We start from the raw sequence: 27,366 nt of genomic DNA on the forward strand, positions 1-27,366 counted from the left end.
CTTGGAAGTGACCAGTGATTTCCGGAAGTCGGATCATCTGTTTGTGCTGTTCGCAGGTCCTCGTAAGGGTCTGCAGGCATCCAAGCCTACAGTAGCACGATGGGTCAAGGAAGCCATTGCAGCGGCTTATGTGGCCGCGGGGAAGGGGTGCCGCCTATCCGGCTGAAGGCTCACTCCACTAGAGCACAGGCGGCCTTGATGGCAGAGGCCGGGTCCATCTCTTTGGAAGAGATTTGTAAGGCGGCAACTTGGGCATCGCCTCATACCTTCTCCAGTCATTACCGCTTGACTGTGTCTGCTCGGGCGGAGACCCGGTTTGGAGCTTCAGTGTTGCGGTCAGGGATTTCTATGTCCCGCCCTGGGTGAGTACTGCTTCGGTACATCCCACCAGTCTATGGATTGATCAGCATGATGATATGGAAGGTAAAATTATGTATCATACCTGATAATTTTCTTTCCATTAATCATAGCTGATCAATCCATAGCCCCTCCCAGATATCTGTACTGTTTATATTCTGGTTGCATTTCAGGTTCAAGTTTAGTCTTCAGTTCCTGTTCAGGAGGACTTCGTGTTCAAGTTTTTTCAATTGGATTCTTCAGGAGTTGAGACGATTTTGTGTTACAGTGAGCTGCTGCATTCCTCTCCCCTCCGTTTTACGGGGCTGGATTGAGACCTAAATTCTGCCGGCGCTCCCTCCCGCTTTGTGCGGCTGTAGGGCAGCTTTGTACCCCTCCCGTTTCGGCGGTGTTAGGGTCAATCAGCTCCTCCCTCGGTTGCGGTTGCAGGATAAGCCAGATCCCCCCGCATCGGCGGGTGTGGTGTCCCTCCCCCGCTCCGTGGGGATGAGCTGGACGGATTCCCCTCCCCCACTTGTGTGGGGATGAGCTGGACGGATTCCCCTCCCCCGTTTCGGCGGTGGTGAGCTGGGCAGAGTGTCCCTTTGTGGGTGTAATTCTCTAAGTGCTGAGTCCTGCGGATGGAGCTTTGATATCGACCTACTGAGGAGTTTCCGGCAGCACATGACCACATATAGGGAGGCAAAAGGATTGCTCTCTATCTCCACCTGCTGGTAGATGGACACAACCCACCAGTCTATGGATTGATCAGCTATGATTAATAGAAAGAAAATTATCAGGTATGATACATAATTTTACCTTAGCGGAGTGATAGATTATATTATACATTCTAAGTGCTAAAACTAATTTGATCAGTAGGCTATCATCTCTTTTGAACTGTGTGCATATGGGTGTATATGTGTAATGTTTTGAGAGACAGTAGGGCTGTTGCCTCTTTGTGTGTGTGATTTGTGTGTTGTGCACACCCCTATATAGTTAGAAGCAGTCATCTGTTACTGAGGCCTAAAGTGCCCATTCCTTTTTGTACCACCAGACTAGTCCAGTATACATGGGTTATTGTCCATTAGCCTGTGGAGATTGTGACTGAGACTAAAGAGCTGTGAGCTCTGCCCTATAAGGGGCGCCATGCAGCTTCTTACGAGTATTCTTCATCTCCAGTAGATGGTGATTTGGATATTCTGTGCAGTTCTGGGCTGGTGAAGTAGCTCCTGGGCTCAGTTGAACTGGCCTCCCAGTAGAGCTAAGCGGACAGGAGAGGAACCATGAGTCACTGGTGCCACATTTCAGGGGATACTTAGAGGAATCTAGGTCTCTCCTCCTAACTACCATCTGAACTCTGGTGGTTTGATTTGCCGTCGTTTCTTTAGCCTTCATTTTTGTCTTGCAGTTTAAAAAAAAGTGTCCCTGATTAGAGAAGGGTTGTGGTGACAGGAGGGAGCTCTGATTTGGTTTTCCCCTCCCTCCTGTAGCAAGATCAGGAAGATTGTTAAAGTAAATTTAAAAAATGGGGTTTTCATGCTGCAAAGAGCTCCTGAATTGGTACCATTCCCCTCCTCCCTCCGCAGGGATTGCTTTGGGAGTGGAGCTTTGTCTCTGGTGCATAGGATGAGTTCAGCTTGCTGTGTGCATGGCTGTAGAGGATGACCAAATTCGCTGTTGAGTGGGTCATGGTGGGAGCACTGTACTCTGCCATTAGTGGTGGTTGAGCTCAAGTGCAAAGTTCCTGTTTTTGAATTTGTTTGTTTTGGGAGCAGTTCTGTTATTTGGAACCAGCAGAATCAACATGCTGGCATGAGGGAACCATGTGTAGAGAGCCACAGAATGGTAGAGCTGCAGTGCCTATTATGAAGTCCCAATAGAGGCTATGAAGAGATGCTTCTGGGTACTGTGAAACTTACTGTGGTGAACTGTTTGAAACTTCTCTATCAGTTCTGCAGTAGTTACGCCAGCAAGGTCAGCAACAGGTAAGCAGTGAGTCGCTGCTGCCTCGTCCAGAAAGGTCTCTATAGCACCTCAGAAAATGACAGGAGAAGTGGCCTTTTTGCCTTAGGGTATGCAGAAGCTGCTGGTGAGCTAGAATCTTACCCACCCCACACACTCCTTGGGGATCCTGTTTATGTTGGATGCTTCTTAGGCTTTGGAGGGGACTGTTTTGGCACGGAGCAATTCCCAGAAAGGAGGAGAGAGCACACAAACGTATCTAAAGATAAATGCAGTTTATTCTACAGCTAGCACTGATCTTGTGCTAGCTGTAGAATAAACGGCATTTATCTTTAGAAAAGTTTGCATGCTCTCTCCTCCTTTCTGGGAATTGCAACAAAAGACAAAATCCTGGCTCAGTCACTTCATTCAACTTAGGCTGGGTAAGTCCCTCTGACCAGTGGGCAAAGTCGGGAGTGGTGTCACAGGAGGTCTCCAATGACTCATTGGCCCTGGAGAATGAGACTTCGACTTTTGGAACTTTTCGGCCTAGTTAAATAGCAGCATTTCTTCCTGTTGTGCCTTGCTTAAATTCCTTTTATGGGTTTTTCTCTCATTGAGCATATAGTGATCACGCATATACTGCATGATCTGAACAAAACTTATATAACATAAAGAACAAAGCATGCGCAAGATACAAAGGTCAATTAAAGTACAGCAGATGTTCTAAAGTGTCAGCTAACCTGTTTATGTAGTGTAAGCCAGAGGGCAGCAGATAATAGTCTAGTGTTACAACTACAGTGACCTTTTCCCTTCATACACAACCTGGGCAGGATGGGTCTCAGGTTCCTGAATCTGAGGGTCCTGCCTTAGTGCAGCATTTGTTGATTCCTCTCCCCCCCCCCCCCCCCCCCCCCCCCCCAGGAATGCATGTTGCTTTTATGTAACTCTTATGACTGCCACATAAGGAAAGCCTTCTCATGGGACCAAGGTTCAGGAACAGGTTGGAATCAGAAGATCCTGCACAAGCTAGTGCAATTAGGGATCTGGGAGGACTGAAACCTGCTCAGTTGCATCTGGGTCTTTAGGTTCAGCCTGCTGGTCTTAGTTGCCTGCGTGGACAAAGGATCTTTGGCTGACCCTTTCAGAAGAAGGGAAGATTTGGCATCTAAAGAAGATGATCCTACGGTTGTGTGTCTTTTGGAAAGGAAGAGTTTCCAGGGATGATTTTGCAAGTGCTTCTTCGCAGGAGCCAGGTTCTTCAAATAGCCCTATTCTACAGGGAATCCATAAACCTACTAGGCCTACCCAGTACATCAGGCTGTCCAAGTCCTTATCTCAGCGCAGTGGGATATTCCATGCATGGAAAGGCCATGAGTAAGCTCATTGTAGCCCGAAGAGAAGTTTTTTGAAGGTACCAAAGGTGGATGCATTAGTGACTGTAGTCACCAAAAAGATGACCATCCCAGTTGAGGGTGGCATGGTGCTAAAGAACTTGCAGGATTGTAAGTTAGAGTCACAGCGTAAGCAGGCTCTTGAGGTGGCAGCCTTTGGGTCATCAAGCGGCAGTAGTGCTTATGTGTCTAGGGCTTGTTTGCACTGGATTCAGTGTTCCAAAGGGGTGTTGGAGGGCAAGGACCCTAAGGAAGCAGATCTGGCTTGGAGGAGTAGCCTAGTGGTTAGTGCAGCAGCCTGAGAACCTGAGGAATTGGGCTGAATTTCCCACTGCAGCTTCTTGTGACTCTGGGCAAGTCACTTAACTGTCCATTACCCCAAGTACAAAATAAGTTCCTGTATATAATATGTAAACCGCTTTGATTGTAACCACAAAAAGGCGGTATATCAAGTCCCATCCCCTTTCCCTCTCCATCCCCTTTCATATTCGGCATGGCATATGTGGTTGATGCCTTATCTTTTCAGGACATCAGCCAAATCGAAAGCAGTGTCAGAACTGGCCAGGAGATTGCTTTGACTACGTAACTGGTCAACAAATACCACCTCCTTTTAGCAGGACCCCCTTCCGGGGAAGCTACCATTTGGTGAAGACTCAGACAAGTTAGTGATGGATCTTGGTGAGGTGAAATGAGGCTACAAAGGCTTCTGGAGGACAAACCATGAGGCACTACCAGCCTGGTAAGGCAAATTCTTTACAGCGGTGCTGTTTCCAGGACAGGCTGACTTCCTTTCATTTCAATCGCAAGAAAGGTTCCCATGGACAAAAGCAGCATCCACCAGGGGCCTGCAATGAGTGGTAGGGGGTCCACCTCTCAGAAGAGCAGATAGGTTGGCTGTCTGTATTTTTTTTTTTTTTTTTTTTTGAGAAGAGACGGCTGAGGGTGGGGTGGTTATGATTGAGGTCTACAAAATCCTGACTGGTGTAGAACAGGTAGAAGTGAATCAATTTTCACTCTTTCAAAATATACAAAAACCAGGAACACCTGATGAAGGTACTTGGAGATACTTTTAAAACAAATAGGAGGAAATATTTTTCCCTCAAAGAATAGTTAAGCTCTGGAACTTGCTGCCAGAGGATGTGGTAACAGCGGTTAGCGTATCTGGGTTTAAAGAAGGTTTTTGATGAGTCCCTGAAAGAAAGGTCCATAGTCAGTTATTGAGATGGACATGGGGGAAGCCACTGCTTGCCCTGGGATTGATAGCATGGAATGTTGCTACTAACTGAATTTCTGCCAAGTGTTTGTGACCTGGATTGGCCACAGTTGGTAGCAGGATACTGGGCTAGATGGACCATTGGTCTGACCCAATATGGCTATTCTTATGTTCTTAAATCACCTATAACCTATGGTTTCTGGAGGTGACGAGAAAAGGTTACAGGTTGGAGGTTTCCTGTCACTTCATAGATTGTCTCTTTGTCATGCACCAACCAAAAAGGTGGCAATAAAGTTCACCATGGAAAGATTTCTCACTTTAGGTGCAGTGATTCTGGTGTCCAAACAGGAGTTGGGGAAAAGGATGATATCCCATTTATTTTGAGATGCCAAAAAAGGAAGACTCCTTTCATCTGATTCTTAATCTGAAAGAGGTGAATTGGGCCCACAAGATTTTTTTTTCACTTCAGAAGGGAGACCCTATGTTTGGTCATTGTGGTATTAAATGTGGGAGAGTAACTCATATTTCTGGATCTCAAGAAAGCATATTTGCATATCCTAGTTTGCAATCCACATCAAAAGTATCTGCATTTCTTTGTTCTGGGCCACCATTATCAGTTTTGGATACTTCTCTTTGGGCATCCTACAGTCCCTTGTACCTTTTCCAGTTGATGGTGTTGTACACAGAGGGTTTCATGGTTCGCCAGTATTTGGATTGTTTGCTCATCAGAGTGATGTCAGAAGAAGATTCTGTGGGCTATGGTCTTGGTGATTCAGTAGCTTCAGTCCCTGGGATGGACAATCAATTTCAACAAGAGCAAATTGAAGCCGTCGCAGTGTTTGGAATATCTAGCTGCTCTGTTTGATAATGACAGGGGGAAAGTGTTTAGGTAAAAATAAAGAATTTTAAAATCTCAAGGTCAGATTTGGAACATTGCAGGATAGAAGGCACCATGAGCCTGGCATTTATATGCAAGTCTTAGGCTTAATGGCATCAACTCTGTACATCCCCGTCCCCCTCCCAGGGCTTGTTCTGATACAAACCCCTGCAGTTCTCTTTTCAGACATGTTGGTTGCTGCAACTTCAGTCTTACAAACTTAGACTGCTGTGGTTGAATGAAGCCAAAGCCAGTCTGGACTTTTACTCAGATTTTGCGAGTTCAACTAAAGGGGTGGTCTAGAATGCTCCTAACTAGGTAATGGTCATAATGGATGCAAGTGTTCCCAGTTGGAGAGCTTGCTGTCTCTGGACTGGGTTGCTTAGGGATGCTGGGCAGTGGCCAAGGTGTCATGGTCAATCAGTTGCTTGGAAACCTGGTCTGTTTGGAAGGCCTTGTGTTCCCTCTAGTCTCTGGTGAATGGCAAAGCAGTAGTGTTCTGACAACACAATGACAGAGACATATCAATTGACAATGAGGAACAAGAAGTTCAGCAATGTCGATGGAGAGTTCCAGGTTGTCTTGAAGGGCAGAAACTCATCTACAGGCCTTGTTGGCAGCACACATAGCAGGACTTGAATGTGCAGGTGGACTACAGTGCACTTCAGATAAGCGCACACTCCATTTACCTGCATTAGCATGCTCCAGTCCCAATTTATTTCCATTCGTTTCAATGATGACTGAGTTCGGATTGGTACACCATCTATAAGTGCACGCTCCATTTAAATGCAATGCATTTATTGGCTTCTTCGGCAACATCGCTCTGCTTAGGTGCACAGTCAAAAGGAAAGTGCAGGTAACCAGCACCCTCCCTCATTCACTCCCAACTTTGTGATGTACAAATGTCACGTGACCCATGCAGCTACACATCACAACATTGGGAGTCATTGAAGGAGAGTGAGGAGAGAGCCAGGACCGCCCCCCCCCCCCTCAATGAGGTGGGGGGGAGTTGGTTCTGGCTCTGCTCAGACCTGCAGTTTGTGGTTGAATATGCTGGAGACTCAGACGATAAGCCAGCGGGGCAGAAAGTTGGCAGCAACCGTGACACAAGACCCCCTGTGACATATGCTGTTGCATTAAAGAGCTTGAACATTGTGAGGTCTTATCTTGAGGATCATGAGTACCAGAGCTACAAACATTATTATGATCTTCTTGACTTGGTTTTCAACACAAATAGAAAACTATACATACTAATTTTTTTTCTCCCATTTAGCAGGCTACTAATGACTTGACAACAGTTTTGTGTGACAAGTTTCATTGATATTTTTAGAAAACTGTCGAAGCTGTACATCTATAGCTACATCTGGCACTGTAAGAAAATTGACTGTCCTATAACAGTAATAAGTTTTACTGACTCTGTGTGGTTACTGAAATTGTTATGAAAGGGTAACTTCAGTTATGTGCAAGTTAAACTTCGGTCCTGAGGCATTACACATTACTGGACTGCACTGCATTTGGACATAGATGCTCTGGACCTGGGGAAATGGGAATCGCCAAAGAGGGCTCTTGACATGATTGTGGAACACCAGGGGGATCCCAGAGATGAATCTGATGGCGTCCAGCCAGAGTGCCAAAGTACTTATATATTTTAGTTGACTGATTGACCAGTGGAGAGAAAGCTGGCCTGTGAAAGAGTGTTGTACGTCTTTTGCCCTTGGCCTCTCTTGGGTTGACTGTTTTAAAAAAGGTGGAGTCTCATTCTGGGTTGGTGATTTCTGGTAGTGTCAAATTGTCCCAGGCATCTGTGGTTTGCAGACTTTTTTTTACTTGGAGGCAGTGGAGTGGCCTTCTGTGGCAAGAGCTGATAGTTATGGATGACCCTTCTTGCTTTTATCTTACAGCATGTCCCTTGAGAGGGCACATATAAGGTAGAAGTTATGCAGTCACAGTGATTACCACACTCTTGCAGGCCAGGAAACATTCTACTTTGCTAGCTTATAGAAGATTCTGGAGAGTTTTGAAAGCATGATGTTCTGAAAAAGGTGCTTCACTGTTTTGGGTGGCAGTAGTCCAAATACTTTCCTTTTTACAGGATGGGCTGCAGAAAGGTTTGGCTCTTCCTTCCCTGAGGGTTCAAGTGGTGGTGCTGGCGTGTTATCGGGCTCGCTTAGAAGGGCTTTGGTTAACTCACATCCAGATATTGTGCGTTTTGTTAGAAGACTTGTGTGTTTACATCCCCTGCTGTGTCATGTGGTTCTGGCTTGAAATATAAATTTGGTTTTGTGGGGGTTGATGGCCACATCATTTGAGCCTCTAAAAAAGGTTTCTTTGAATATCTTACATTTGAAACAGAGTTCTGGTGGCTATTTCTTCAGACAGAAGGATTTCGGAATTATGGGCCTCTTTTTACAAAGATCTTTTTTTTTTGCATGTTATGTTAACAGTTTATATTGAACAAATAAAGATGCAAGCAGGCCACGAAACAGTCAAGTTGTTCAATTTTTACAGGTGCATTCCCTTCTCTAACACCCCTTCTCCCACCCATCCTCTGTAACATGGTTATTGCAACGATGTACATGAAAGCATACAGAACTTGAATAACAAATGGCAAAGATAACAAGTCAGCGGAGCATGAGGCGAAGTATAGTGTAAGCCAACTGCCCATACAGAAGAGATAGGCCTTGGTTCTTATAACCCCTCTCCAAAACAGTAGATCACCTCGCCACAAACACACAAAATAATCCACCTCTTTTTTTTTTTTTTTTTTTTTTTTTAGGACAGTTCTCTTCTTTCTACTACTACTACTACTTATCATTTCTATAGCGCTTCTAGACGTACACAACGCTGTACACTTGAACATGAAGAGACAGTCCCTGCTCGTCAGAGCTGAAAGTGGTATCTTCCATCCATATTAATCAGGTAGTGAATTTGCCTACCTTTTGCAGGAGGATTGAGGGGGGGGGGGCAATTTAGGATTCTGAGATTTTTATTTTTAAATTTTGTTAGATTTCTGAAGTGTTGTTGTGGTACCTGGAGGTAACAAATGATTTTTGTAGATCAGACCTACAGTGTGCTTGTACAGTGAGGCTAAGAAGGACAAAGCAGCTACAAAAGCAACTATTTTGCCTGTTTCGGCTTAACAGGCAAAAAAACCGCCTGTATTTGGAGAATAAAACCAGTGCAGGGCGGACTTCTGTGGTCTGTGCCCTGAGAAAGGCAGGAACAAATGAAACTCGAATATACATATGAAGTATTACATACCATGTAAAATGAGTTTACCTTGTTGGGCAGACTGGATGGACCGTTCAGGTCTTCATCTGCCGTCATTTACTATGTTGCTATGTAACAGATTACTTCTTTCAGCCATCTGCGGAAGGGTAGAGAATCCTCCCCTTGTGAGCTTATGGCCCATTTGACCAGGTGTATGGCAGCATCATGGGCAGAGGCACAAATGGTTTTGCCAGTGGAAATTTGTGGAGCAGCCACTTGGTCTTCCTTGCATTTGCTTACTTTTGTTTACTAAGTTTTACAATAGAAAGGTGGTATATCAAATCCCATGACCCCTTGATCCTTGGATGTTCAGAGCAGAGAAGATGCTTCCTTTTTGAATTGCAGCCCTTTTGACAAGGGTGTCATTATCCTGTTCAGTGTCAGGATTTCTTTGTTAAATCCAATGTGTTCTGGACTGTTTTGGTGGGACAAAAAGGAAGGAAAAATATAGTCTTACTAGCTAATTTTTATTCCTTGAGTCTATGCAGACCAGTCCATATTCCTGCCCTGTGGCCTGAACTTGATTTTGTTCTATTTTGATAATTATTCTGTATGTTGAGGTCTTCAGAGGTGCCTGAAGCTCTTAATGGTTACAGGAGTGGGGTGTCTGTGAGTTAAAACTCTAGATTCCCTCCTTTAGTGTCTTAAGTTTGGAGGAAGGATTGGTTGGTCAGCATTTGCTTTACTTCTGGTAACCTGTGGCTGCACGGTGCCTCTTCTAGGGCAATGTTCACAGCTCTTTAGTCTGTCTCTATCTTCTGGATGGTGGACATAACTCATATATTCTGGTCTGGTTGGACTCGAGGAGCAAAAATTAGCTGGTAAGACCAAATTTCCAAAATGTTTCTTCTTCATAACACTGTAAATTATATTAACCTTCTAGAATAAGCAAGGGTCTGATTTTTGTGTCTGTCTTTCTTCAGGCAATGCCCTGAAATGTTTTGTTAAAATTTTTAATTTTCATTTATAAAATACTATGAAGTATGTATCTGTTTATATAACATTTTATTTTGTATTTTACCATATTGGAGAGTGGAGATGGAATCCAAGGCTCAGAATGTGTCTTCCCTCCACCCCCCCCCCCCCCCCCAAAATCCTTGATGATGACAGGCCCTTCTGGTGTTTCAGTACACCTTCAGTGCATTTTATAGAGGCTTTTGGAGGGGTGGGAGCGTAATTCTTCCTCTACTGTTAAATCAGAGCTAGGGATTGCTGAATCTAACATGGGATGTGCTGTTATCAAGAGGATCTTGCTGTTAAACTAGAACTTTTTTTTTTTTCCTTTGGGATTCCTTCTGCTCATGTTGGATGTTCAGCTTGTGATGGAGTATTGTCTCGGGTCAGCCTCAGACCTCCTGGAGGGTGAGTTTGTGGCTCTGGAGTAATCAAGGACCTCTTATTTTCACCCCTTCTGCTATTTTGAGGGTTATATCTATACTGGAATTGTCTATTGCTTGAGAGAGAGCATGAAGGGTTTCTGTTCCTTTAGGCATTCCTAGGAATTTAGCACCCGTGGTGATTTTTGGTACAGGGGAAATGCTGAAAATATTAAAAGATGTTCTTCTCCCTCACTGGAGTTATATTTCCATTTTCTGTTCCCAGTTTAGGATTTCACATATGGAAGAATAGAAAAACTTTTTATTTTTTTAACACCTGGGGTGAAGAGTGTTTCTGATCCCCAGAAGCACTGCTGCTTGCCACTGCTTTGTCCTTTTCCCTTCTATGGTTATTTTATGGTCTCTGTGAGAAACAGTGTAGGAGTCTATTTCTCTCCACTCGGGAGTTGGGTATAAATATCCAACAGTGCTCTCTGATATGTAGTAACAGCGGTTAGTGTATGTGGGCTTAAAAAAAGGTTTGGACAAGTTCCTGGAGGAAAAGTCCATAGTCTACTATTGAGACAGACATGGTGAGGCTAGTGCTTGCCCAGGGATTGGTAGCATGGAATGTTGCTACTATTTGGGTTTCTGACAGGTACTTGTGATCTGGCTTGACCACTGTTGGTAACAGGGGTACTGGACTAGATGGACCATTGGTCTGACCCAGTATGGCTATTCTTATGTTATGTTCCCTGGGTGTGGTTTGGAGCAGGCCAAGAGCTGCATTGTTTCTTCCCAGCACTTCAGACTAATCTTTTATCCATTTTCTTCCAGTGCATAAGAAACCCCTCCAGGAGGTTGAAATTGCTGCTATCACTCATGGTGCCCTGCAGGGGCTGGCCTACTTACATTCCCACAACATGATTCACAGGTAAGACATGGAAATGGAATAGAATAGAGCAGCTATTAATTGAACTTTCTGTGGCCATAACCCCATTATTGTGTCCATAGAAAGCATGTGACCCCCTAAAGGCACAAGCTAATGTTTGTATGGACAGCCTGCCCAAGTTGTGGTGCAGATTTTGCAACACCGTTTGGGGTAGCAACCCGCAATGTGGGAAGCCCTGGAATAGAGAATTTCTGCTTATACAATATCTCATCATACCTAGGTGACAGTTTATGGAAAGTATTCAATCAGGACCTGAAGATTTAATTTAATTTAATTCAGAAGTTAATAATATTGAAACGTAGAAACATGACGGCAGGTAAAGGCCATGTGACCCATCCAGTCTGCCCATCCTCTGTAACCCTTAATTCTTCATGTTCCTAAGCGATCCCACATGCTTATCCCATGCCTTTTTAAACGCTGGAACAGTCCTCGACTCCACCACCTCCACCGGGAGGCCATTCCACGCCTCCACCACCCTTTCTGTGAAATAATACTTCCTCATGTTGCTCCTAAGCCTATTCCCTCTCAACTTTGTCGTATGCCCCCTCATTCCAGAGCTCTCCTTCATTTGAAAAAGGCTCTCTTCCTGTACATAAATGCCCTTGAGTTCATTTACTAAAAGCATATCCCAATGCTCTTAGCACATGCTATTGGTTGCAAAGCCTATTTTATGTGATGGGCCCTGTGGCAAATAATACATGCTAACTGCGTTAATGTACACTGCTAGAAAATAACCCAGTTGGTTATCTGAAGCAGCATGCTTAACAGTTAGGTTACTTGGTGGAAATGTTCCGGTGTTAAAGTGGTCAGCTGTTTCCCTGCTATTAAATTTTTGTTTTCTATTTATAAGACACTAGTAAAAAAGGCCCGTTTCTGTTAGAAATGAAACAGGCGCTAGCAAGGTTTTCCTTGGAGCGTATGTTTCAGAAAGAGCGTATGTGAGAGATGGAGCGTGTGTGTCAGAGAGAGAATGTGAGAGAGAGAGAGAGACAGTGTATGTGTTTGTGCGAGAGAGAGAGTGTGTGAGAGACAATGTTTGTGTTTCTGTGTGACACTGTGTGAGAGAGAGGGACAAAGACAGTGAGTGTGTGAGTGAGAGTGTATGTGGCAGACAGAGAATGAGTGACTGCGTGTGTGGTGTGAGGAACCCCCTCACCCCCTCCCTCTCCCCTGCCCCCTTGCAGCCAGGCATGTGCAGCGACCCTCCTCTCCCCATGTTCCTCCTGCAGCCACCCATGTCCAGCATCCCCCTGCAGCCACCCATGCCCATCAACCCTCTTCTCCCCGTGCTGCGTCCTTCCTGTCTCCCCTGCTCCCCCTGCAGCCACCCATGTGGTCTCAGGCCCCCCCCCCCCTCAGCATCCCTCCTGTCCCCCTGCAGGCACGCATGTGCAGCGACCCTTCTGTCCCTCTGCCCCCCCTGCAGCTACCCATGTCCAGCGACCCTCCTCTCCTGTGCAGCCACCCATGTCTGAGGACGCTCCTCTCCTTTTTCCCTGTTCCTCCCCTGTGGCCAGCCATGTCCATTGATCCACCTGTCCCCCCTGATGACCACCAACCCTTCTGTCCCCCTGCCCGCCCTGCAGTGTCCGTCCTGTATCCCCTGTCCCCCTTGCAGGCACCCATGTGGTGTGTGGAGCCCCATCCCTATCTCCCTGTTCCCTGCCCCCCCCTGCAGCCACCCATGTGCAGCGACCCTCCCCTCCCCCTGCTTCCTTCCAGCCACCCATGTCCAGCGAGACCCCCCTCCCCCCCCCAGCCGGCGCAGCACCCAAAGAAAGCCCCTTGTCCCCCACCATGGCACATCACCAAGCCCCTCCCCACCTCATCAACCCCCTCGCCACCCGCAACCGCTAATACAAACTGTGTCCGGCGGCTGCTGCTTCTGCTATTCAGCAGCAGCAGCCCGTACATAAAGAAAACCAAAAAAAAAAATTCCTCCTAAAACGCACCTCCGTTGAGAAGCATCTCACATTGGCTGAAGTCTCAGTATGCGCTCCTCCTCTCCCCTCTGACGTCTCGGCATTTCTCCGGGGTCTTCCGGCAGGGGCACTGACGTTGAGGGGAGAGGAGGAGCGGCTGCAGAGACGTCAGCCAATGTGAGATGGTTCTCCACGGAGGTGCGTTTTAGGAGGTTGTTTTTTTGTTTGTTTTCTTTATGTACGGGCTGCTGCTGCTGAATAGAAGCAGCAGCAGCCGCAGGACAGAGTTTGTATTAGCGGTCGCGGGTGGCGAGGCGGTCGATGTGGGGGGAGGGGCTTGGTGAAGCGGCGAGGGAGGGGCTGGGTGATGCGGCGAGGAGGGAAGGGGGTGGGTGGCTTTCTGATGCCCCATTGCACGGGTTGTTGTGGCGATGCGGCAGGGGGGGCACTTAGAGGTGCACCGTCGAGGCTGTTTGTGTGTGTGTTTGTGTTTCTGAGTGTGTATGTGTTTGTGTGTGTGTGTGCGTTCGTGTGTGTGTGTTTGTGTGTGTTTGTGCGTTTGCGTGTGTGTTTGTGTGTGTGTTTGTGTGTGTGTTTGTGTGTGTGTGGGGGGGATTTGCGGGTGGCTTTTGTGGTCGTGTGGTTGGGGAGTTTGCCAGCAGTCTGTAGTGATTCCTAGGCAGGGGGAGGAGTACGGAAACACTCCCCCTGCCTGGGTCGTTGTTTGTTGGAGGGGGTTGCCAGTTGGTAGGGGTGCTTTTATGGATCCCTTTACTCTCTGTGTTCCGCCCTCGAGGGCGGGGCAGAGAGACATGGTGAGTTGGATGGCTTCACCTCCATGAACTAACGAACTGTTTAGGGATTTTGCAGATGGCTTCAGCAGGTTATCTTCAGAATGTTGAGGTAGCGTTTTATGTACAGACTAGTAAAAAAGGCCCGTTTCCGAAACCAATGAAACGGGCGCTAGCATGTGGTTTTTTTTTTGTGTGTGTGTGTATGTGTCACAGAATTATTTTGTGTGTGTGTGTATGTGTGAGGGTGTGAGGGTGCGGTGTGTGTGCGGGTTGTTGATGTGTGTCTTTTTTTTGTTTTGTTTTTTTTGCTTGGGGGTTGGGGGATGTGCTGTGCTGTGCTGGCAAAGAGGGTTGGATTGGTGTGTGGCTTTGAGGGTGTGTTTCTGTTGTATTGTGTGTGTGTGGTTTTGTCTGTCAAGGAGGTTTGTGGAGGGGGGTCTTTCTGTTGGTAAAATGTAAATGTAGTTGTAGGGGGGTCAGCCTTTGTTGAGAGTTGTTTTTTTTTTTTTTTTCCATGTTTTTTTTTTTGTGTTGTGCTGAGGCAGCAGTGTTGTTTTAGATGGGCGGAAGGTAGAGGAGCACGTTCTTTGTCTGTCGGTATTTTTTGGCCGTTTCAGGGCTGCTGTAGGGGAATGCTGGAAGAGAAATGTGCTGTTGGAAGCAGCGCCATCTTTTTCCATTGGGCTGGGGTTCTGGGCATCCTGGAGGTGGGTGACGGCTTGCCTGAGGACGGGGATGGTTGTTTTAAGTTGGCGGAAGGGAGAAGAGCACGGTCTTGGGCCGTCGGGGGGTGATCCGGTATGTTTGGTCCATTTCAGGCCGGCTGCAGGGGAATGCTGGAACATTTATGCGCTGCAGGAATCAGCGCCGTCTTTTTCCGGGTGCTCGGGGAATCCCCGAGGTGGGAGACAGCTTGCCTAAGGCTGGGGATGGTTGGGCACGTCCTTGGCCGCTTCGGTAAAAGGGGAAGAGGAAGGGGGTGGGGAGTTACCTGCAGCCGCCTGAGAAACCATGTATTCTTTGTTTTGTATTATTAGTTTGCATTTCTGTTGAAGAAAGAGTGGATGCCTTTCTAATGATGGAGGTGGTGCGTCGGTGTGCGGTTGTTTCGTTAGTTTGGCAGTCAGTCTCCAGCGATTCCTAGGCAGGGAAGGAGTACTCCTCCCCCTTCCTTGGTCACTGTTTGCTGCTGGCTGGGTCGCGGGTATTCTCCGAGGACAAGCAGGCTGCTTGTTCTCACGACTGGGTTGACGTCCACGGCAGCCCCCACCAACCGGAACAAAAACTTTACGGGCGGTCCCACACGCAGGGCACGCCCACCGCGCATGCACGGCCGTCTTCCCGCCCGTGCGCGACCGTTCCCGCTCAGTCTTTTCTTTTCCGCGCTGGAGAGAGCCGTGTTCGTCTCTCTCTCTCTGTCAGCCCTGGAAACCGGATTGCGCTTTCGACGCAAATTTTTTCTTATTCGTTGTTTCTTTAGTTTTGTTTTCCTTTTCAAAAAAAAAAAACAACTTTGTTTTTCTCCCCTCGTACGTCTAGCGGGGGGCGCCTCATTGCGGCCTTGTGGCCGCGCGGTCGATTTATTTTTCGGGTGTGCTTTTTACCGCCACCATCGACGACTTTGACTTCGCCGACGCGATTTTTCCGTCGATGTCCTCGAAGGTCCCGAGTGGATTTAAGAAGTGTGGTCGGTGCAGCCGACATATCTCGCAGACCGACACTCACGCTTGGTGCCTTCAGTGCCTCGGGCCGGAGCACGATACCAAGACGTGCACCTTGTGTCTCGGTTTACGAAATGGATCGTCTTTTTGGAACTTGCGCCGGCCCTTCGACGTCGACTTCAACGGCATCGGTGTCGACGGCCGGATCTTCGGTACCGATGTCGACGAAATCGGCACCGACCCCAGGAGCAGAGGTTCCGTTGGCCCGCCAGTCTTCCGGAGATGGCAGGGGTGAGCGGCCGCGCGGGCAATCGGCCCCGGTCACTCCCTCTACCCAGGGCCATCGGGACCGAACCCTGTCGGACCCGATCTCTCGAGGCCGAGGGGGATCTACCTCCTCCTCTTCGGTACCGCCGAGCGCCGATGACGGGCACCGGAAGAAAGCCAAAAAGCACCGTCATCGGTCGCCCACGGCGCATGTGGCTACCAGCTCCGGCTCCAAGGATGACTCGACGCCGAGGAAGCGACAGCGCCGGGAGGAGCGTTCCCCCTCGGTGGTAGAGGTATCGCTGCGTCAGGGCACGGGCACTTCGGTGCCGTCTCCTGGACCCGAGCAGATTCTGGCACCGGCACCTCCACCGGCCCCTTCGCCTTTCTCGACAGCGGGCCTTGACGAGTGCCTCCGAGCCATCCTTCCGGGGATCCTGGAAGGGCTGATGCGCCAGACTGTGCCGGCGCCGGGGGTGCTTGCGCCCCCGGCGCCGTTGATGGGAGGCGCCGGCGTGCTCTAGCCCGGTGCCGAGGCCTTTGACGCCGACGCTGCTTGTGGCGCCGGTCTCGACCACCACGCAGGTGGAGTCGACGTCGATGGAGGGAGCTTCATCCCCGCCGGTGCGGGAGTCCACCGCTCGACGACGCCACCGAGGACTCGGTGCCTCGAAGTCGAGCCAGGCCCGGTTGAGGTCTGAGCTACAGGAGCTCATGTCCGATACCGAGGAAGAGGCCTCGTGGGGGGAGGAGGAGGACCCCAGATATTTCTCCTCAGAGGAGTCTGTGGGCCTTCCCTCCGACCCCACTCCCTCACCGGAGAAGAAGCTCTCGCCACCTGAGAGCCTCTCCTTTGCCTCCTTCATCCATTCCCTTTCCCGTGGTCTCTGTGAATGAGCCGAGGGCTGAGATGCTCGAGGTCCTCGACTATTCATCACCACCTAGAGAGTCCTCCACGGTACCGCTGCACAATGTCCTCAAAGAGACACTGCTTCGGAACTGGTTGAGACCTTTATCTAATCCCACCATCCCCAAGAAAGCGGAGTCCCAATACAGGATCCACTCAGACCCAGAGTTGATGCGGCCTCAATTGCCTCATGACTCAGCGGTCGTGGACTCTGCTCTGAAGAGGGCATGGAGTTCGAGGTATACCGCTTCGGCGCCCCCGGGGCGGGAGTCTTGCACTCTGGACTCGTTTGGGAGGAAGGCCTACCAATCTTCAATGCTCGTGACCCGCATCCAATCCTACCAGCTCTACACGAGCATACACATGCGGAATAATGTGAAGCAACTGGCAGAACTGGTCGACAAGCTCCCCCCGGAGCATTCCAGGCCTTTTCAGGAGGTGGTCAGGCAGCTGAAGGCGTGCAGAAAGTTCCTGTCCAGGGGTATTTATGACACCTGTGATGTGGCATCTCGAGCTGCGGCCCAAGGTATAGTGATGCGCAGACTCTCGTGGCTGCGTGCCTCTGACCTGGACAACCGCACCCAGCAGCGGCTGGCCGATGTCCCTTGCTGGGGGGATAATATTTTTGGTGAGAAGGTCGAGCAGTTGGTGGACCAACTACACCAGCGGGAAACCGCCCTCGACAAGCTCTCCCACCGGGTGCCTTCAGCATCCACCTCAGCAGGTGGACGTTTTTCCCGAACCCGGCAGGCTGCGCCCTAGGCCTACAACAAGCGTAGGTACACCCAGCCGGCCCGAAGGCCTTATCAGGCACAGGGACAGTCCCAGTGCGCTCGTTCCCATCAACAGTGTGCGCCTAAGCAGCCCCCTGCGCCTCCACAGCAAAAACCGGGGACGGGTTTTTGACTGGACCCATGGGAACATAGCCGCCATCAAAGTGTCCGTACCGGACGATCTGCCAGTCGGGGGGAGGTTAAAACTTTTTCACCAAAGGTGGCCTCTAATAACCTCCGACCAGTGGGTTCTCCAAATGGTGCGGATACGCCCTGAATTTGGCCTCCCCTCCACCAAATTGTCCTCCGGGAGCCCAATCCTTCAGCTCCCATCACAAGCAGGTACTTGCAGAGGAACTCTCCGCCCTTCTCAGCGCCAATGCGGTCGAGCCCGTGCCACCCGGGCAGGAAGGGCAGGGATTCTATTCCAGGTACTTCCTTGTGGAAAAGAAAACAGGGGGGATGTGCCCCATCCTAGACCTGAGAGGCCTGAACAAATACCTGGTCAAAGAGAAGTTCAGGATGCTTTCCTTGGGCAATGATTCAGAAAAACGATTGGCTATGTTCCCTGGATTTAAAGGACACATACACTCGCATCCTGACACTGCCAGCTCACAGACAGTATCTCAGATTCCGCCTGGGGACACGGCACTTTCAGTATTGTGTGCTGCCCTTTGGGCTCGCCTCTGCCCCACGGGTGTTTACAAAGTGTCTCGTGGTGGTCGCGGCGTATCTACGCAAGCTGGGAGTGCACGTGTTCCCATATCTCGACGATTGGCTGGTCAAGAGCACCTCGGAGGCAGGAGCTCTCCGGTCCATGCAGTGCACTATTCACCTCCTGGAGCTGCTGGGGTTTGTGATAAATTACCCAAAGTCCCATCTCCAGCCAGTCCAATCTCTGGAATTCATAGGAGCTCTGCTGAATTCACAGACGGCTCAAGCCTTTCTTCCCGAAGCGAGGGCCCACAATCTCCTGTCCCTCGCTTCCCAGACCAGAGCGTCTCAGCAGGTCACAGCTCGGCAGATGTTGAGACTCCTAGGTCATATGGCCTCCACAGTTCATGTGACTCCCATGGTTCATCTTCACATGAGATCTGCTCAATGGACCCTAGCTTCCCAGTGGTGCCAGGCCACCGGGAATCTAGAAGATGTCATCCGCCTGACCCTCAGTTGCCGCAATTCGCTGCACTGGTGGACACTTCTGACCAATTTGACCCTGGGACGTCCATTCCAAATTCCGCAGCCCACGAAAGTGCTGACGACGGATGCATCTCGCCTGGGGTGGGGAGCTCATGTCGATGGGCTTCACACCCAGGGACTGTGGTCCCTCCAGGAACAAGATCTTCAGATCAACCTCCTGGAGCTCCGAGCGGTCTGGAACGCACTGAAGGCCTTCAGAGATCGGCTGTCCTATCAAATTATCCAAATTCGGACAGACAATCAGGTTGCAATGTATTACATCAGCAAGCAGGGGGGAACCGGATCTCGCCCCCTGTGTCAGGAAGCCGTCGGGATGTGGCGTTGGGCCTGCCAGTTTGGCATGCTTCTTCAAGCCACATACCTGGCAGGTGTAAACAACAGTCTGGCCGACAGACTGAGCAGAGTCATACAACCGCACGAGTGGTCGCTCCATTCCAGAGTGGTACGCAAGATCTTCCGAGAGTGGGGCACTCCCTCGGTGGACCTTTTCGCCTCTCAGACCAACCACAAGCTGCCTCTGTTCTGTTCCAGACTACAGGCACACGGCACACTAGCGTCGGATGCCTTTCTCCTCCATTGGGGGACCGGCCTCCTGTATGCTTATCCTCCCATACCTTTGGTGGGGAAGACCTTACTGAAGCTCAAGCAAGACCACGGCACCATGATTCTGATAGCGCCTTTTTGGCCCCGCCAGATCTGGTTCCCTCTTCTTCTGGAGTTGTCCTCCGAAGAACCGTGGAGATTGGAGTGTTTTCCGACTCTCATTTCGCAGAACGACGGAGCGCTTCTGCACCCCAACCTTCAGTCTCTGGCTCTCACGGCCTGGATGTTGAGGGCATAGACTTTGCTTCGTTGGGTCTGTCTGAGGGTGTCTCTCGTGTCTTGCTTGCCTCTAGAAAGGATTCCACTAAAAAGAGTTACTTTTTCAAGTGGAGGAGGTTTGTCGTTTGGTGTGAGAGCAAGGCCCTAGAACCTCGTTCTTGTCCTGCACAGAACCTGCTTGAATACCTTCTGCACTTATCAGAGTCTGGCCTCAAGACCAACTCAGTAAGGAATCACCTTAGTGCGATTAGTGCTTACCATCATCGTGTAGAAGGTAAAGCCATCTCTGGAGAGCCTTTAGTCGTTCGATTCATGAGAGGCTTGCTTTTGTCAAAGCCCCCTGTCAAGCCTCCTGCAGTGTCATGGGATCTCAACGTCGTCCTCACCCAGCTGATGAAACCTCCTTTTGAGCCACTGAATTCATGCCATCTGAAGTACTTGACCTGGAAGGTCATTTTCTTGGTGGCAGTTACTTCAGCTCGTAGAGTCAGTGAGCTTCAAGCCCTGGTAGCTCATGCTCCGTATACTAAATTTCATCATAACAGAGTAGTGCTCCGCACTCACCCTAAGTTCCTGCCAAAGGTGGTGTCGGAGTTCCATCTTAACCAGTCAATTGTCTTGCCAACATTCTTTCCCAGACCGCATACCCGCCCTGCTGAACGTCGGTTGCACACATTGGACTGCAAGCGAGCTTTGGCCTTCTATCTGGAGCGGACACAGTCCCACAGACAGTCCGCCCATTTGTTTATTTCTTTCGACCCCAATAGGAAAGGGGTCGCTGTCGGGAAACGCACCATCTCCAATTGGCTAGCAGATTGCATTTCCTTCACTTACGCCCAGGCTGGGCTGACTCTTGAGGGTCATGTCACGGCTCACAGTGTTAGAGCCATGGCAGCGTCGGTGGCCCACTTGAAGTCAGCCACTATTGAAGAGATCTGCAAAGCTGCGACGTGGTCATCTGTCCACACATTCACATCTCATTACTGCCTACAACAGGATACCCGACGCGACAGTCGGTTCGGGCAGTCGGTGCTGCAGAATCTGTTTGGGGTTTAAATCCAACTCCACCCTCCAGGACCCGAATTTATTCTGGTCAGACTGCACTCTCAGTTAGTTGTTCTTCGTAGGTCAATTTCTGTTATACCCTCGCCGTTGCGAGGTTCCATTGACCTGGGTTCTTGTTTTGAGTGAGCCTGAGAGCTAGGGATACCCCAGTCGTGAGAACAAGCAGCCTGCTTCTCCTCGGAGAAAGCGAATGATACATACCTGTAGCAGGTGTTCTCCGAGGACAGCAGGCTGATTGTTCTCACCTACCCTCCCTCCTCCCCTTTGGAGTTGTGTTTTTCCTCATTCCTTTGCTTGTCATTCAACTGAGCGGGAACGGTCACGCATGGGCGGGAAGACGGCCGCGCATGCGCGGTGGGCGTGCCCTGCGTGCGGGACCGCCCGCAAAGTTTTTGTTCCGGTTGGTGGGGGCTGCCGTGGACGTCAACCCAGTCATGAGAACAATCAGCCTGCTGTCCTCGGAGAACACCTGCTACAGGTATGTATTATTCGCTATCCTTCCAGCTGGGCTGCAGCTTGTCCTGTTCGCCCACGTCCCAGATGGTGATGGGCACGTTTTTTTCCGGCTCCTCTGACTCCATGTCAAGCGATCCCAAATATAGTCTGTGCTATAGGCCCTCTGGCACTCTTCAGTACTGGCATTAGGCATTTAAACATTTCTCCCCCCCCCCCCCCCCCCCCTCCCCCGGTCTATTTTTGCACATACCCACAGCAGGAATATTCTTCTCTCGTTCCAACGGTGGTTCTGTGCTCTCCGTGCTGCACAGATAATGAGCCATTCTGCTGGGGAATGCTCCTCCCTTATTGTCACGTAGTTTCCTCTGATTGGTCCGTCTTACGTTGCCTAGTGTTGCCTGGGAACGGTGTTGTGATGGTCCTTTGTGTTTCAGAATGTTGAGGGTGTTATTTTTGATTGGTCCGTCATGCGAGGGCGGGGCAGAGAGACATGGTCAGTGTTGTGGCTTCACCACCATGAATCCATGAACCCTTCAGTGAGTGACTGAGTGATTTCAGAACGTTGTCTTCAGAACGTTGAGGGTGAGTTTTATTATAGTAGATGGGGCGTGGCTGAGGGCGGGTCTATGAGTGAGGGTGACTGGTCCTAGCCTATGAAGACTACAGGATTTTTGTGCTTCTCTGCCTTGGAATGAGCTTCAGAACATTCAAGGTGGGATTTATTAATATAGATAGACAGTACTTTAAAAATTCATATATAGACTTGGGTTCTTTTGGGGAAGAGTGAATAACTAATAAACATGTATTTTACTTTATAATAGTTATATTCCAACTTTCCACAAACAGAACCAAGTTCAGTGCAGAGTACAAACGGGGTAATTGAAATACAGCAATATTAAAACATAAAACACAAAATAACAGCCTAATATAAGCAGTCATTAAATACAAAGCATAAGTAAGTTAATGACATCAATTAAAGGCTTCAATCCTTCATTAAAACAAAATATATTTTTTAAAAACCTTTAAGGGGGCTGATGGTCAAAAGTCATCGTTTACAGCTGCGTGCATTTATAGCCATGGCTGAACTTCCCAAACGTGGAACAGCGATCGAAGCTCAAAGGAAATTGCATGCAAATGAGATGTATGGAAAGTTTGGATGCAGTTCGTTAGGGAAAGTGCCTAACAGATGTGCAGAACAGTTTTGCAGTAAGCATTGATGTTCTGCACATACCCTGGGGGAAAAAAAGCAGAAATAGCAATAACCACCTCATAGGCATCTGTTGTAAAATTGCATTGTACACATACTTCTGTAGAAAACACAGGAAGAAACCTCCATTCATATCATTCATATCTCCAGTTGCAGCAGAATGCGTGCACAGGGTACTCGTGCAGCACAGGCGCATGAGATACACGCACTTAGATGCAAGATACATGGTAAGAACAGGTTTTATTGCAGCAAACTTCTATAGCGAGAGAAATGTTGTGAGCGATCCTGCCATAAAGCAAACCGCTTTCCCTGTTCGTCATAGATGGATGTCGTATGTGTGCATCAGGATATTCTTCTTTTTTTTTTTGTTCCATTACACTTTTTTCTGTACTGTTCCGAGCAGAATACCCACATAAAATACATGCATGAAAAGTGCAGATACTATTAAAAATGTCACGCAGACCACTGCACCAAGAAGCTGCCCTTTCACATGCAACGCCATCTTGGGCCTGCTGGAAATATTTGAACGTTTCAGGTAGGCGCTCCCTTCTGTGGGTTATTCGGAATATTCATTTTGATACTAATGAGCTCATTTTAATACATTTGCATTGCATTTTTGGTTGCTTCCCCGAACAGTGGAAGCAGTGCCGAAAACCTTTGTGCAGGAATTACATAACTTATACACAAAACTGGCTAAATCCGGTATAAATTAAATGTTATAAGACTGGTAAGTTTTGAGCATCGGCTAAGTCGGTGATTTTCAACCCAGTCCTCGGGGACCATCTGTCCAGTTCTACAATGAATATGCATGAAAGAAATCTGCATATCAAGAAGGCAGTGCATGCAAATTTCTTATACATATTCATTGTGGATATCCTGAAAACCCAACTGACCAGGTGGTCCGTGAGTACTGGATTGAAAACCAGTGCTCTAAATAACAAAACGTGCATATTTACACCTGCCTTAGAGAAGGTGTAAATTTGTATGAGAGCATTTGTACGCTATTAGGAATTTATAGTAGGGGACTGTTTTGAGGTATCTGTGTTGCTTTTACAAAATAGGTATGTTTTGGATCATTTTTATAGCATCATGCTATAAAATCTCCCCCCCCCCCCCCCCCCCCCCCTCCGCCACGTGGATCAAAAGTCCAAGAAATGGCCTTGGATTTATTTACTTATTTTTATTTATTTGTTACATTTGTATCCCACTTTTTCCCACCTATTTGCAGGTTCAATGTGCTTAAGTAGTACCGTAAAGGCGTTCGCCAAGTCCGGTAGAGAAAGTTTTACAGGGTGATGTTGTGGTCGCGTAAGGGTTCATGTGTTTCAGGCACAAAGGGAATCGAAGAGAGGAAAGGTTATATAGTGTCCATTACGAGCTTTGGTTTTGCTGTGTTGCAGAGTGTAGGCATTTATGTTGGGTCAGTAGGGAATGCCTTTTTGAACAATTTGGTTTTTAGTGATTTCCTGAAGTTTAGATGGTCGTAGGTTGATTTCACAGCTTTTGGCAGTGCGTTCCATAGTTGTGTGCTTATATAGGAGAAGCTGGATGCATAGGTGGCTTTGTATTTGAGTCCTTTGCAGTTTGGGTAGTGGAGGTTTAGGTATGTTCGTGATGATCTGGTTATGTTTCTGGTTGGTAGATCTATGAGGTCTGTCATGTAGCCTGGGACTTGGCCATAGATAGTTTTGTGGACCTGGGTGCAGATTCTGAAGGTAATAGATTCTTTGATTGGGAGCCAATGCAATTTTTCTCGGAGGGGTTTGGCACTTTTGAATCTTGTTTTACCAAATATGAGCTCTCATTTCAGTAATAGTAACAGTTAACTTCTAGACTACAGTTCAGGAAAGTCAGTTTTATAATGTCTCTCTTGCTCCATGGTGCAACTGTATGTTGAGTATTGTATGCAGTTCTGATTGCCACATTTAAAAAAGATATATTGGAATTAGAAAAGATACAGAGAGAGGTGATCATAATGATAAAGGGGATGTAATAGCTCTCTTATGAAGAAAGGTTAAAGAGATATCTGAGGGGAGATGATAGAGGTCTGTAGTCCTGAGTAGAGCAGAATGAGTAAATGCGAATTGATTGTTTACTGTTTCAGAAAGTGCAAACACAAAGATACACGTCATGACATTAAGTAAGTAGTATGTTTAAAACAAATAGGAGCAGTGCTTTTTTTTGTGCCAGTATAGCGTACCGGCACCTTTTTTCCCAGGGCCAGCTCGCCTGCCCGCCCTCTCTTCCCGATAGCCCTCCTTTCCTTCCTGCTGCCCTGCATTTCAAATCTTTTATTTTACCTCAAGTCGCGGCGGTGGCAGTGAAAGCAGCAGGCTCTCCTCCAACCTTCCCTTCCCTCTCAGTGTCCTGCCCTTGCGGAAATAGGAAATTTAGATCTGAGGAAGGCGGGACACAGAGGGAAGGGAAGGCTGGAGGAGAGCCTGCTGCTTTCACTGCTGCCACCGCTGCGACTGGAGGTAAAATAAAAGCTTTAAATGCAGGGCGGCAGGAACAGAAAAGGAGGGCTGTTGGGGAGCTAAGGGCGGGCAAGTGGGGTTGGGGTTGGAAATCGGGGACTGAAAAGGGGGGCAGGTGGAGGCTGGGGTGAGTCACTGGACATGGAGGGGAGGATAGAGGGCAAAGGAGAATCGCTGGACATGGAGGGGAGGGCAGAGAACAATCACTGGACATGGATGAGAGGGGAGGGCAGGTAAGAGAGGAGAAATTGCTGGACATGGATGGTTAGGGGAGGGCAGAGGAGAATTGCTATTCATGGATTGGAAGGGAGGGCAGGGGAGAGAGGAGAATCGCTGGACCTGGAGGGGAGGACAGGGGCAAAGGAGAATCGCTGGATATGAAGGGAAGGGCAGAGGAGAATCGTTGGACATGGAGGGGAGGGCAGGGGAGAGGGGAGAGTTGCTGGACATGGATGGATGGAGGGGTGGGCAGGAGAAATGCTGGGCATGGATGGAGGAGAGGGAAGACAGGAAGGAGATACACATGGATGGAGGGGAGAGGAGAAATGCTGGACATGGATGGAATGGAGGTCAGGGAAGAGAGGAGAAATGTTGGAGGGCAAGAGATGCACACGGATGGAGGGGAGAGAAGAGAGAAGAAGGAGATGTACATGGATGGAGGGGAGGGAGATAGGAGAAGTGCTGGACATGAATGGAGGGGAGGAAAGACAGGAGGAGATGCACATAGATTTAGAGGAGAGAGGAGAAATTCTGGACACTGATGAGGGGAGGGGAGAGAGTTGAAATGCTGGACATGGATGGACGGAAGAGAGAGGAAGTGAGATGAACATGGATGGAGGGGAGGGGGAGAGAAGAAATGCTGGACATGGATGAGAGGGAAGAGAGAGGAAGGAGATGCATATGGATGGAGGAAAGAAAGAGGAAGGAGATGCATACTGATGGAGATGAGGGAAAGGGAAAAAGAGGAGAAAAACTGCACATGGATGGAGAAAATAGGCAAAAGCTGAATCCCCTCTATACCTCCTCCAGTCAAGTCTGCGGAGGACCCAGCTTTAACCTATGAATGTAGGACAGGAAATGAAGAAGAAAGGAGGAAAGTAAAGAAATCAATGGAAAGGAAGCCCTGGAAACGGAGTTAAGGGAACTGATAGCAACAGAATCAGAGACTGGGGCCAACATGATCAGAAAAACAGTCACCAGACAACAAAGGTAGAAAAAATCAATTTATTTTAATTTTAGTGTTTGGAATATGTCCGATTTGAGAATTTATATCTGCTGTCTTATTTTGCACTGGGTATACTGGAACTGTAACAGCTTACAGAAATTATTTATAATAAAAAAAACATCACAAGTTATTTTTTCTCCTATACTGGTATAGTATTTTCAATGATGCCTGTTTATATGCATCATGGCTGGTATGAGGGGTGTGGCTACCATACGGGCAGAACCATAGATTGTGACCCCACCCATAATGAGTACTGGTACCTTTTTTCCTACAAAAATAATCACTGAATAGGAGGAAACTTTTCCACTTGGGACATAACTAAATTCGTGGCTGGAGGAGGTGGTAAAAGCAATTGGCATAGCTGGGTTTAAGAAAGGTTTGGACAAAAGTAGACTTGGGTGTAAGCAGCATGGAATCAAACCATGTACTTGTGATCTGTTTGGCCAGTGTTGGAAACAAGATACAGGGATTGATGGACCTTTGGTCTGACCCAATATGGCAATTCTTATATTTGTAGGTTCTAACTTTGTTTCTATGGTATTTGGTATCCAGATTTGTCTAGTTATAAAAACACGTTTGATTTCTTCTCATTTATACTATTTTGCCCTGTGTATGCACAAGTTTAAATATATTTTTTAATACTAGAATGTAACATTTTAAAGCAAGTTTCAACAAATCCCAGCCACTAGGTTACCACGACAGCTAGACATTTCCTCCAGTGCTGGGATTTTTATCCGAGGACAAGCAGGCTGCTTGTTCTCACTGATGGGTGATGTCCACGGCACCCCCTCCAATCGGAATCTTCACTAGCAAAGACGTTTGCTAGCCCTTGCGCGCCCATGCGCACCGCGCATGCGTGGCCGTCTTCCCGCCCGAACCGGCTCGTGTTAGTCAGTCTTCTTTTGTCTGCGCTTGGGACGGGCGTGTTTTGTCGCCGTTTCGTGCTCCTCAGAAGACCTCGTGCGTCTTTCATGTTTCTTTAAAAAAAAAAAAAAAAAAGAGAGAGAGAACCTTTTTTCCCGTATTTCTAGTTTTTTCCCAGCGTAAGTTTCTTTTCGCTTTCGGTAGCGGCCTTGTTGGTCGCCCGCACGGGTTTTTCTCACTTTTTTTCTCTGTGCCTCTTGTCATCATCGCGAATTTTGATTTCGCCGGCGTGATTTTTCCGCCCATGACATGGAAGCCTTCCAGCGGCTTCAAGAAGTGCACCCAGTACGCCCGGGTAATCTCGCTCACTGATAGGGACGCCTCGTGTCTTCAGTGTCTGGGGGCTGGGCACCGCCCGCAGGCCTCT

General features: G+C 48.3%; 1 protein-coding gene across 6 annotated transcripts in view; it reads left to right on the plus strand.

The window, feature by feature from the left end:
- Positions 1 to 27,366, plus strand: part of TAOK2 (TAO kinase 2) — a 247,963-nt gene that overhangs the window by 62,247 nt on the left and 158,350 nt on the right. For 5 of the 6 annotated variants that reach the window (XM_030208780.1, XM_030208781.1, XM_030208775.1 and 2 more), the window contains exons 5-6: positions 10,348 to 10,393; positions 11,185 to 11,281. In XM_030208780.1, the coding sequence (XP_030064640.1) occupies positions 10,348 to 10,393; positions 11,185 to 11,281 (143 nt within the window). Of the gene's footprint in view, positions 1 to 8,621; positions 8,681 to 10,347; positions 10,394 to 11,184; positions 11,282 to 27,366 lie in introns of those variants that run through there. The other variant, XM_030208779.1, reaches the window with a different exon arrangement.

The sequence above is a fragment of the Microcaecilia unicolor genome, chromosome 7, assembly GCF_901765095.1.
Source record: "Microcaecilia unicolor chromosome 7, aMicUni1.1, whole genome shotgun sequence".
Lineage (NCBI taxonomy): Eukaryota > Metazoa > Chordata > Amphibia > Gymnophiona > Siphonopidae > Microcaecilia > Microcaecilia unicolor.